The 11,885-nt window shown below is 49.0% G+C and overlaps 1 protein-coding gene across 3 annotated transcripts in view; it reads right to left on the reverse strand.

Annotated features, from left to right (window-relative positions):
* Positions 1–4,087, reverse strand: part of LOC136844856 (E3 SUMO-protein ligase NSE2-like) — a 297,320-nt gene extending 293,233 nt beyond the window's left edge. For 2 of the 3 annotated variants that reach the window (XM_067114098.1, XM_067114097.1), the window contains exon 1: positions 3,615–3,857. In XM_067114098.1, coding sequence (XP_066970199.1) covers positions 3,615–3,738 — 124 coding nt within the window. In that variant the 5' untranslated portion in view covers positions 3,739–3,857. Of the gene's footprint in view, positions 1–3,614 lie in introns of all 3 variants that reach the window. The other variant, XM_067114096.1, reaches the window with a different exon arrangement.
* Between the last annotated feature and the right edge of the window lie 7,798 nt (positions 4,088–11,885).

Here is an 11,885-nt window from a genome sequence, read left to right on the forward strand (position 1 = left end):
GGGGAAGGAGTTTGTCCGAGTGGTTCAACCAAAGCGAATTCTCCTGCCCAGAAATAAGATTATTCACCTGGTTGAGCACCCCCTTAGATCCTTCTTAGGGCCCCAGAAGGTTTCGAGGCGCGAAGGACGATCCACAGAAGAGGCCGTGGCCCCTTCCCCAAGATCATTGTGCTGACAAATAAGTGCAATGATCTCTGCAAAGGTCCTCTGAATTTCGGGGGTGTCCACATCCTGAGGAAGAGGAACCTCGAGTCCTTCCAGGGTGTGGTCCTCCTGGTCTAGTCTCCCAGCAGGAGGGAGAACCTCAGCAGACCCCTTAGATCCATCCTGAACCACTCATGCATATGACCGAGTCGATCCAAGGACCAAGCCAGGAATGTAGGCCTTTGTAGTTGAACTCTGAGGAAAGGACTCTCCAGAGTTCCTCCTGTCCAACTTGCACCTCCCAGTAAAACCTCAGGAGGTTGAGGGGACAGATGAGGAGGATCAGGTGCTCCTACCTGTCCTGCCAGCAGAACCAGCAGGAGGGGCAGGCCGCGTGCATCATTGACCCGCGGTGAAGATGCCAACACAGGTCCAGGAGAGTGCCTACACCTTGGCAAAGTGCTGTCCCGAGGACAGCGTAGAGTTTTGTGTGAGTCGAGCCAAGTCGATCGTGCAAACGCAATCGATTTGGGGCTGGGAGAGGTTGAACGCATAGGCTAGCTGGCTGGCGAGAACTTGCGCTGTCCTCTTGACATGCCCCGATCTCCTTCAAGGCCGAAACCTCGTGAGAAGAAGACTGGACAGGGGACCTGCTCTCTGTCTCTCTGGGTGTGCAGACCCTTGGGACCGAGTCACCAGGTTGGGAACCTGGCTGAGCACTGGTGGTAGTGCCAGCAGGAAGAACCGAGACACCTGTGTGTCTTGGCTCTTTTTCTCTCCCTGTGCCTGAACCAGGATGGTGAGAGGTCTCTCTGGCAACTGTTCGGGATGCTCGAGACTCCTTGGAGACTTGAGCACTTGCAGGAGACTTGAGCACTCGCAGTGACTCGACTCTGTTGAGTTCCTGACATAGCACCAGTCTTAGAAGTGGACTTCTTAGGACTGGCGATGGAGCGCAAACCGAGGTCTCCGTGCCTGCGACTCCAAAAACACAAGACCCTGGTGAGGTAAGCAATTCGGTTTCCAAGCCAAAAGGCCGGGAGGAGCCGACAAGAGATTCCACTACTTCCCCTGTGGAGGGAGGCAGTCCCTTAGAAGCCCCAAGGCAGGACTTCAAAGTTGGGGGGTGAGAGGCAGCCTTCCTCTTCTTCGGCCAACGAGCCTCGGAAGAGGAAGGGAAGGAGGCAGCAGACAACGAAGTTGAAGACAAAGTCGATGAAGACGATGACAACGACACCTTATGGGACCTCTTCCTCAACTTCGTCATCTTCTTCAGGATGGTGGTCAGGTCCCCCATCCAAGAGGGAGCAGCAGACATCATAGGAGCAGCCGGGGCAGCCAGGGCCACAGGAGTGGCAGGAGCATCGGTAATAGCAGGAGCAGCAATGGGAGCAGCCTGGACAGCCTGGGCAAGTGGAGCAGCAACAGTGGCCTGGACAGCTGAGATCACAGAAGCAGCAGGGGCAGGAACCATCATATGGGTAGAGTACAGAGGAGGTAACATCATTAATGGTACAGCATGGGATGGCGGGGCCACAGCAAAACCTGGAGGCAGGGGCACTGCATGCTGGGATGCCGAGACAGAAGTCACTTGAGTTGGAAAGTGCATCGAGACAGTCACCGGCATTTTTGCAAACGCTATTATTGTCACCATGGGTGTTGTCGCGGTAGGAGCAGCGTGGGTCGCCAATGTAGCAGTCACTAGGTGAGACAGGAGGCCCTGCAGAGATGGAGGGCCTGAAAACCTCAATGAGAGCCAAGCTGCTTTCAAATCCGTCGCCTGCTTACTAAGGAGAGCTTGACTACCATATGTGAAGGAGAAAAGGAGGTCCGGTTAGTGGTGGGAGACTCCTCTCGCTCAGAGGGAAAAATTTCCCCCCCAGAGCGAGGAGAGGCCCCCGAGAGGTGGTTGTTCTGATTGCCTGCCCTCGTCATTCCATGCTCGACGAAGCGAGCGAAGAAGACAAAGGAGAGTTCTCCCCCCTAAGGAGAGACAGCCAGAAGGGGAATTGCTGGGAGAGAGAAACGAGGAAGAAGGGTTGGCCACCAAGGGCATAGTTGGGGGCAAATAACCCTCAGACGATGCCTTGGCAGCCTTCCCTTGATACTGTTTCCTCTCTTCAAACTTCACCCGCTGCTCAGCTGACCAGGAGCAACACTCAAGACAAGTAGAATCACGAGAGCAATCACATCCCCTGCAGGAGGTACAGAGGGTAAGAGGATTCACATTAACGTATGAGAGGAAATTACCGCACTTCTTGCCGCCAACCCCAGGACACACAATGAGAGAAGGTGGCCTTGTGAACAGGCTTGTCAGATTCATGGGTTTGCATTATCAATATCACAAACACACATATAAAACAAGCAACAAGAAAGAAAGAAAGATCCGGTATTATTTCACTTATGGACATTAATTGCTTTCAACATAAAATATAGGTTTTTCTGTTGTATTATGATGTGATTTACATGATTTTGAGGTTTATTTCCATCGCAAATGAATACTTATCCTTCCCCGGCAAATGATATACTGTATACAAAATTAATAAAATTACGACTTGTCAGAATACTGCAACCCCCCTCTCCATAGCTAATACGGCAAAACTGTAATCAGTAAACACAGTTTTGCCGTGTTAGCTATGAGAGAGGGTGCAGTATTCTGACAAGTCAATTTTATTAATTTTGTATACAGTATATCATTTGCCGGGGAAGGATAAGTATTCATTTGCGATGGAAATAAACCTCAAAATCATTCAAATCACATCATACTACAACAGAAAAACCTATATTTTATGTTGAAAGCAATTAATGTCCATAAGTGAAATAATACCAAAGATCCCACCAAGGAAAAAAAGCTCAACGACACCCAGGACAGAGAGGGAGGAACACTTCTGCACCGCATGACAGCCGAAAGGCAAACTGGAATGTTTACGTCCGGGTAGGTGGGACCCCCATCTACTGTACAGTAGTTAACTGCCTAACCACCTTGTTAGAAAGTTCAGCGGCCGTTTCCAGCTCCACCGTAAGCGTAATTCTTAATGTAAAGGACTGACGGTTCTTAATCTTGTAGGAACAATTGGCTTTTGTTAGCCTAGGCTATATTGTCTCAATAGCCTACATTGTGAGTTGAGGCTGACACTAATCACGGACATCCCTGTCGGTTCACTTAATTGTTTTTGGTTTTGCTCCACCTAAGATACAGCCTAGGTAGGGCTCCCGCTGGAGTCCTCTCATAGGCCTCCATTAGGCTAGCCTAACTGATGTCTTAATGCACCTGGAGAAGAAACACGGTTAGTGTGCTCATCTTTAATAGGCCTATGCTGAAATCTATGAACCACAAGATGACTATGTGTCAGTCAAAAATAACATTGTATTCTGAGCGAAAACGACAGGAATGTAGACTATCCAAAGTAGCAGAGCGTAAGATGAAAGATTTCTAGGCTAGACCTATTTGGCTACGGAAGGGGACTCACCTGCTTCATCTTGAAAAAGATGTAAATCGCTAAGAAAATTTTTACACATGGCCCTCTCAATCTCGATTATTCTTAGACGCATATCTTTAGGATCCTGAGGTGCTAAAGGCCTGTTTTTTGCCATATTTTCTGTTTTTCTCCAAATTGTATGGTATGAGCTTCAAAAATGAATGTTTACAATTCTTCTTCACCGCAGTTTAGCTCATCATCTGATTTACAACGGCTCCACTCACACACAGATTTTAGTCGTGCCTTAAATTTCTTCCTTATCTCATATACTGTAATGGTTTTCTTTTTTCTCCCGTCCTTATTTTTAATGCAAAACACACATCTTATGATGGTTATAAAAGGGGACACTAAGAACCACTTAGGGACGAATGAAGACTAGGGTTCAGTAAGAACCAGGACCCAGGAAGAGTCACTACATTAAAGAATTTGAAGCAAGTCAGACTCACTGTTTTGGATCAGAAGGTGAACTTCAGGGACAAATACAAGGGTGAAACTTGTGATTTCTGTAGAATTGATAAAACAACAACATTGAACATTTATTGTTCTGTAAGGAAATAAAGAAAATAAAAGATCAGGAAATACAAAGAAATATATAAGGCTGACAGCAATACGTTAATTTTCAGTAGAAAAAATGGTAGCGTTGTTTAACTAATAAGTAAAGTATAATTTTCAGAGGTGAGTTAGATAAAGGCGGGAGATTTTAAGGGTAAAATACTGATTTATTTGTTCACAAAGAATTATTTTTAGAACTGCTTACAGGCTGAACATTCGAATTGGTTAGCAATAAAGTAACTACTGAAAATTACAAAATGAAAATCTTATCAGTGGAACAGATACTGAATAACGAGTTCAGTGGTCTGATAAAAGAATGGAGAATATTCTGAAAGGGAAATACAAGAAAATCTCCTTAAATTATATAGCCCAGTGGGCTCTAACAGTGCATGTGGCCGATACAGTGTTCGTGGAGTGAGCACTGCATAGAGAGGACACAACAGAACACCTTACCAAAGATAGATTTAAACAAACACAGCGGAAGAATAGAACGAGCAAGAGAGCAAGTTCAAAGGAAAACTACTACTACTACTACTACTTCTCGTTGACGCAATTGCAAACATATACAAGGGCGACAAAAGAAGTATTGATACAGGCAAGATTATAAAGCAAAAAATGGAGGGTACAAGCGGAATGAGACAAGGGCCAAGATCACTATTTAAACTGATAACATTTTTAATACAAAGAATACAAGAGGAAGGGAAGGATATTAATAAAAAGACTTACTGTAGTATGAAAATGGGAAAATTGTTCTTTACTGATGATACCTTGATTATGACAAAAATGTCACAATATATAATTTGAAAGATAATGGAAGCACATAAAAGGAATCAGATTACCAGAAAATATAAATATTCTAAGAATAAAACAAAACAATTGAAGGAACATAATACAAATGCAAAGAAAATCAACAATTTATGAAACTAAAAAAACAGCGTAGAAGCAAAATCTATGAGATTGTGAGAGGTGCGAAATAATGAGCAGGAAGACAAGTAGGCTACTGCTGGTTTATTGATGTTGTTGTTGATGTTTTAGATTTAGCTGGCCTTGTGCCAGCACGGGCTCTTGCTCCTAGAGCAGCCCGTAACTCTATGTTGATGATGAGTCTGTGAGATGGGTAGGTTGGATGAAAACTTTATTATGATGCATGAAAGTGATTTTGGTGGGGGTGATTTTTGAAATGAAAAGATTTAACAGGCGAGGTTGCAACCTCTTTGAACCCTAAGGTACCCATCAGATGAGGATAAAAGTACGATAGCAATGAGTGTTGGCTAGTGGGAGAGGCCAACAGATGGAAAAAAGAAGAATTAAGTAGTAGGCACAGGTAGCTAGTATGCTAGCTCATGGTCATCTAAGGCCATATTCCTTGTCCGGTCCTAATTCTTGTGTCCCTATGTGTTTTGTGTATTTGTTGGGTGTTGATTATGATGGATGGAATGATAGGGGAGGGAGTGATTTCTAAAAGAGTCAGCATCTAGAGATGAATGGTATGGCTTTTGATTTGTTGTCTGGGTCGGGTCTGTTGTGTCTGACTTAAGAATTGGGAAGGAGAGTGGGTGGTTAAAGGTATGGATTCTTTAGAGTTACTGTGGTGGTGGGTAGGAGCATAGGAAGCCTGCAAATTCATGGATGTTTGTCAGTATGTGCTGTGTTATTTGGGTAGCTGTTCTTTCATTTCCTTCATAACTTGTCCTTAACTGTTCTGTTTTTGTATAGTCAAGAAGGTAGTGTTCCAGGGGTTCTTCTGGGATTGTTTCACAGTACTTGCATGGTTGAGGGTTATCTACTATTCTTTGCCATGTACACAGGTATCCTAGCCTTAGCCGATGGATTATGACTGCTAGGGCCCGTGACATGTCTTTGGTTATATTGTGTGGTTTTAGGTTTACGATGTCCATGTACCATTTGGCGGTTTTTGAGCCACCGAAAACAGCTCTTCTGACCTTGCTTTCCTCCTGTAGTTGGCAGTGTGCTGCTGCTTTGTTTTTCAGTTGTGTGAGTGAGGGGGTGATTTTGATACTAATGGTGCTGTGTGGCAACCCACTTTTTGCTAATGAATCTGCTTCTTCGTTTCCTTGGATTCCCACATGGCTCGGAATCCAGTTTAATGTTATTTGCCTGTTCCTGTTTTGATGGAGGCTTGCAATTGCCCATATGCTTGATAGAAGTCTGATGTTTTCTTTTGCTTTTCCTTTTGTTATAGCCTGTATTACTCCTTTTGAGTCAGTATGAATTGTTGTGTTTCCCTGCCTATGCTGAGAGTCTTCTAGAGCTTTTGCAATGGCAATTAGTTCAGTTTGTAGAGTGGAGGCATTGTCAGAGAGCCTCCAGCATCCTTTGAGTGTTGTTGGGTGGACCCCAGATGCTGCTGCCGGGATGCTGAGATATACTGATCCATCCGTAAAATATTCATTTGTGGCTGTAGTGTTCCTGATGGCCTCTTGGGCTGCTAGTCTTCGCTGTTGAGCAGTACATGCTTCTCTGCTTGCAGAGAGGACTGTAAAGTTTATCTTGAATAGTTCAGGCTCCCAGGGTGCTTGTTCTTTGTACTCTGCGATTGGCGTGTCTTCCTTGATTGTGGCAGCTTGATTTTGCATTTCTACTCTCTTTAAAGCTGCTAGGAGGCCGCCAGCATATGTCTTAGGGGGGTCTAATTCCTCGTGAAGCTCAAAGTTTTTCCTGATTTCTCTCTTGAGTGGGCAGTTCCTGCTACCTTTCAAGGTTTTTAGCAGTATGGATATGTTTCTCTGATCTATTCTGTGCATTAGAGATTGTAAGTTTGTTTCATTTCTCAAGACACACAAGTTAGTCCACATGGGTGCACCTGTGATGAGTCTTAAGGCATTGTTCTGGATTACCTCAAAGCTTTTTTTGTTCTTTGTTTGTGAGGCGAGTAAGGACAGGTGCTGCGTACTCCACAGTTGACCTTATTGTCTGTATGTAGAAGGTTCTGAGGGCATGGTATACTGCTCCTTGTTTTAGAGAGGTGATTCTTCTCATGGCATTGTGCCTGCATTGTTTATTGATGAAAACTAGCTGCTTATAAAGCAGGATGCGGACGTCTGCATAGTTCGCAGAGACCACTGGTACAAAGATTTACAGGTGACCTGAGGTCAAACTAATTCCTTACAAAAACAGGACACGTTCATACGGGGAACATAGTGATCAATAATGTCTGACATATAACATAAACAACTCGTTACTTGTACATAAAACATGATTGTTTAGAAAGACAACATACTCATATATACAGTTTACAATTATGATGATAAATATATATTCCGATCGACCTTAGGTCGATGAAAAGGCACCGCAGAAAACGCGATGTTCTCTACAGAGAATGCGTTGAGCGGGGACTTTACAATACTTCCCCCCCACAAAAGACAGAGGCAATGTATGATTACACCAGGTATCTGCTGGGGCAACGAAGGGGGCCTCTCTTTCTCGATGTCAACTGGAGAGGGTGGTCACCTTCTCTGGTGTCTTCTGCAGTGGTTTGTTAGGGTGCCTTTCTGTCAGGTTTCTGGGTTTTTCGGGGATGCCCTCGCCTCCTTCCTGTGACCAGGGTTGTTCGAGGGGCTGCTGCATCCCGCAGGAGATCTTGGGGTCCGCCTTCATTGCCCCCCTCCAGGAATGTGGGCTTGAGACAATCTATTGACACCCAGTCTTCCCGCCCGTGGATGGATATTTGGAATGCCTTCTTGTTCCCTTCCAGTACAAGGAAAGGTCTCCTGTAGGGACTAGTCAAGGTTGGGCGTATGGCGTTGTCCGTGACGAAGACGTGGGTGGTGGAGGACAGCCCAGGGGGCATGAAGGGGGATGTCCCGTCAGTGAATGACTTTTGGCAGGGGGCGAACTTTCCAACCCTGTCACGGAGCCTCTGCATTCCTATGGAGTCCCTGTCCTCTGCGATGAGTTCCCCCGGGACTACCAGAGTCTCCCTGTAGACTTTTTCCGCTGTGGAGGGGTCGCCATTGACTCTGGGGTGGTCCTCAACCTAAGGAGGACCCAGGGCAGCTGGTACTTCCAGTTTTCAGAGGAGCAATGAGCCATGAGGGACGCCTTCAGAGACCTGTGGAACCTTTCCACCATTCCATTGGCTGCGGGGATGTAGGCAGTGATGTTGTGGTGAGTGGTCCCCATTAGACGTGCCAGGGTGGTCCACAGCTCAGACAGGAAAGCGGGTCCCCTATCTGTTGTTATGTCGTCTGGGACACAGAACTGGCTGATCCAGCTGGAGAGGAGGTCTTCCGCACATGCACTGGAGGTGGCTTCTTCCATGGGCGTAGCTTCGGGCCACCTGTTGGAGCGGTCGACGACTGTCAGAAGGTATCTGGCTCCTCATGATGGGGGAAGAGGTCCTACTACATTGACGTGGATGTGCTCAAAGTGTCTCTTTGGCTGGGGGAACTCACCCACCCCCGATTCGGTGTGCCGTCCCACTTTGCTTGTCCGACACTGCATACACTGTCTTGCCCAGGCCGTCGCGTCTTTCTGTATGCCGTGCCAGATGAACTTCTCTGTCAGCAGTCTGGCTGTTGTCCTTCCAGAGGGGTGGGACAGGCCGTGGATGATGTTGAAAACCAGCCGACGTCTGGAGACAGGTACCAGGGGGCGGGGGCATCCGGTACTGACATTGCTCAGTAATGTTGATCCTCCTGAGCCGAAGGGCACATCCTTCCACTTCAGCGACATGACGGCTTTATGGTAGGCTGGGGTCTCAGGGTCAACAGCTTATTCGTGGGTGAGGTCCTCGTAATCGATCCCGAGCTGTACGGAATCGATCTCGATCCTCGAGAGGGCATCAGCTACCGGGTTCTTCCTGCCGGGGAGGTACTTGATGGCGCAGGTGAACTCTGCGATGGCTGCGAGGTGCCGCTGCTGCCTAGAGGACCATGCATTGCCCAGCTTTGTGAAGGCGTGGACCAGCGGCTGGTGGTCGGTCCAAATTGTGAAGGGTGTCCCCTCCAGGAGGAACTTGAAGTGCTGTACTGCCTGGTATGCTGCGAGGAGTTCTCGGTCGAAGGTGCTGTAGCGGGACTCAGCAGGGTTTAGTCTCCTACTGAAGAAGGTGATGGGCTGAGGGGTCCCTCTGATGACCTGTTCCAGGACTGCTCCGCAGGCGACGTTGCTGGCGTCCGTTGTCAGCTGGAGGGGAGCGCTGGGGTCCTGGTGGGCCAAAGATGTTGCTTTGGTGAGGGCGGCCTTCATCAGGAGGAAAGCCTTCTGCTGGTTGGGGCCTCTCACTAAGTTCCTTGGACGTCCCTTCAGCACCTCCGTCAGGGGGGCCACGGTGTGAGCAATCCCCGGGATGAATCCTCTCTAGTAGTTGACCATCCCGAGGAATTCTTGTACGGCCCTGACGGAGGTAGGGGTGGGAAACTTCTCGACGGCTTCGACCTTCGACGACATTGGGCGGACGTCTTCCTGGGATATCTCGTGGCCCAGGAACTCCACCCTCTCGATGCCGTAGGTGCATTTGTCAAACCTGATGACGAGGCCACTTTCCTGCAGGCGCTGCAGGACCTTCTGGATGTGTCACAGGTGTTCCTCCCATGATCTGGAAAAGATTAGGATATCGTTGACGTAGCAGACGCAGAAGTCCAGGTCCCCCAGGATGCTGTCCATCAATCTCTGGAAGGTCGCGCCCGCGTTCCTCAGGCCGAAGATGGAGAAGGCGAAGACGTAGGACCCGAAGGGTGTGATGATGCCAGTTTTGGGGATGTCCTCCAGCGCTACTGGGACCTGAAAATAAGATTTTAGTAGGTCCATTTTGGAGAATATCCTGGCCCCATGGAAAGAGGCCATCAGGTCCTGCATGTCTGGCAGGGGGTAGTGGTCCGGTTCTGTTGCCAGGTTCAGCTGCCTGTAGTCGCCGCAGGGCACACAGGCTGGGAGCCTTTTTGCATATGCCCATCCTGTCCATCTCTGTGAAGGCCTTTTTGACCTCCTGAAAATGCTGTGGGGGAAGCCCTCAGAACTTCACGTGTGTCGGGGGGCCCTTCGTCTTGAAATGGTGGTATATCCCACGTTTGGCAGGAGTCCTGGGCATCTGGCAGAGCTTGGGTTTGAAGACCTCTGGGAACTCCTTCTGGTGGGGCGCAGTGGAACAGATGGCAGGCTCCCTGGGGTCTGGCGACAAGGGCAAGGACTGGCAGGACTGGGTGTTCAGCAGGCGTTTGTGGCCGACGTCGACTGCTAGACTGAAGTGGGAGAGGAAATCCACCCCCAGGAGTGGAGTCCTGACGTCCGCGATGATGAACTCCCAGCTGTACCTCCGGCCAAGGATGGAGATCAACAGGAGCTTGGTGCCGTAGGAGAAGATGAGGGACCCGTTAGGGGCTGTCAGGTAGGTAGTCGGGTCCAGCAGTTGTCTGTGGTCCTCTCCTGAAGGTGGAAACACTGAGTGCACGGCTCCAGTGTTGACCAACATCATCTTGCCGGAGTTCGTGTTGCGGACGTAGAACCCTAATGGTAAGGGACCCCTGGGTATTTTTGTTGTTGCTGCCATGGTGGCCTGTGGGGTTGGCTGCCACCTCCTCTGTTTTTTGAAGGGAAGAAAGGGCAGGGGCCTTCGCACCGCCGGAAGTAGCATAGCCCCGGCCCCTCCCTCTTCTGCTGGTGGGACGACCTTTTCTGCTCAATGGAGTTGACGGGCTCCGTGGTGGGGTCCTCTGGCAGGAGGCAGTTGGTGAAGTGTGCGGGCGTGGTTGCCCGCTTGGCTGCCTTCGTGGAGTCCATCAGCTGCTGCGCCAACCTAATTAGGTCCTCAACCAGCAGGGCGTATGCATCCGTGATCTGCCCACGGACCTCCGACAGTAGCTGACGCAGGAAGATCTCCCTCGACAGACTGATTTCCTTGCACCTGCTGCTGCTGTCAGTCTCGGGGAGGAGGAGGAGGTCCTGGAGGGCGTGCCATACTTCCAAGAGGTTTCCCTTCTGCCAGGGGTGTAGGGCGAGGTCGAGGGCGCGGGCAGCTCTCTTGGAGACTGGCAGGGAGCAGGTCTCAACGAGAGTGGATTTCAGTTTTTGGAAGGTGGAGGGGACCGACGTTGTCATCAACCAAGGGGTGATCTTCTGATATATCTCCTCTGGGAGGGCGTTAATGGCGATGTCCACCTTCAACACCTCGTCAATCAGGCCTGCTATTCTGAATTGCTCCTCGACCCTGTAGAACCAAGACGCTGCGTTCTCCCTAGTGAATGGTAGCAGCCTTTTGTTAAGGGCCGCCTTTGGTTGGTCCGTCAGGGGGGTCATCGCGTGGGGCAGCGGTACCGGTGTAGAGGTGCGAGCAGGAGGGGGTTGCGAGAGGGAAGTATCCGCCTCCGAGAGGTTCGCGGTAATTTGTACGTGGTTGGGAATGTCTCCATCCATGCTCTTTTTGTGCTCTCACTTGGAGTGTGTGGGAACACTCACGCCAATACATGCCGGGGGAGCGTGCTGTGTGGGTCTGCTAATGACGCTGGCGACCTGCCGACGAGGGTCGGTTAACACCTGAACGCTTTGTTAGAGCGTCATAGTTAGTCCGTTAGGGGAGTGAATTAGGTTCATTAGGCCAAGACTTAGTCACCGTTTGGGTCCGTTAATGGCTTCCGGGAACCACTCCGGGGGTCATCACTGTGAGAGAGGTGCGAAATAATGAGCAGGAAGACAAGTACTGCTGGTTTATTGGCGAAAACTAGCTGCTTATAAAGTGGGATGCAGACATCT

This window comes from Macrobrachium rosenbergii, chromosome 13 (assembly GCF_040412425.1).
Source record: "Macrobrachium rosenbergii isolate ZJJX-2024 chromosome 13, ASM4041242v1, whole genome shotgun sequence".
Taxonomy (NCBI): domain Eukaryota; kingdom Metazoa; phylum Arthropoda; class Malacostraca; order Decapoda; family Palaemonidae; genus Macrobrachium; species Macrobrachium rosenbergii.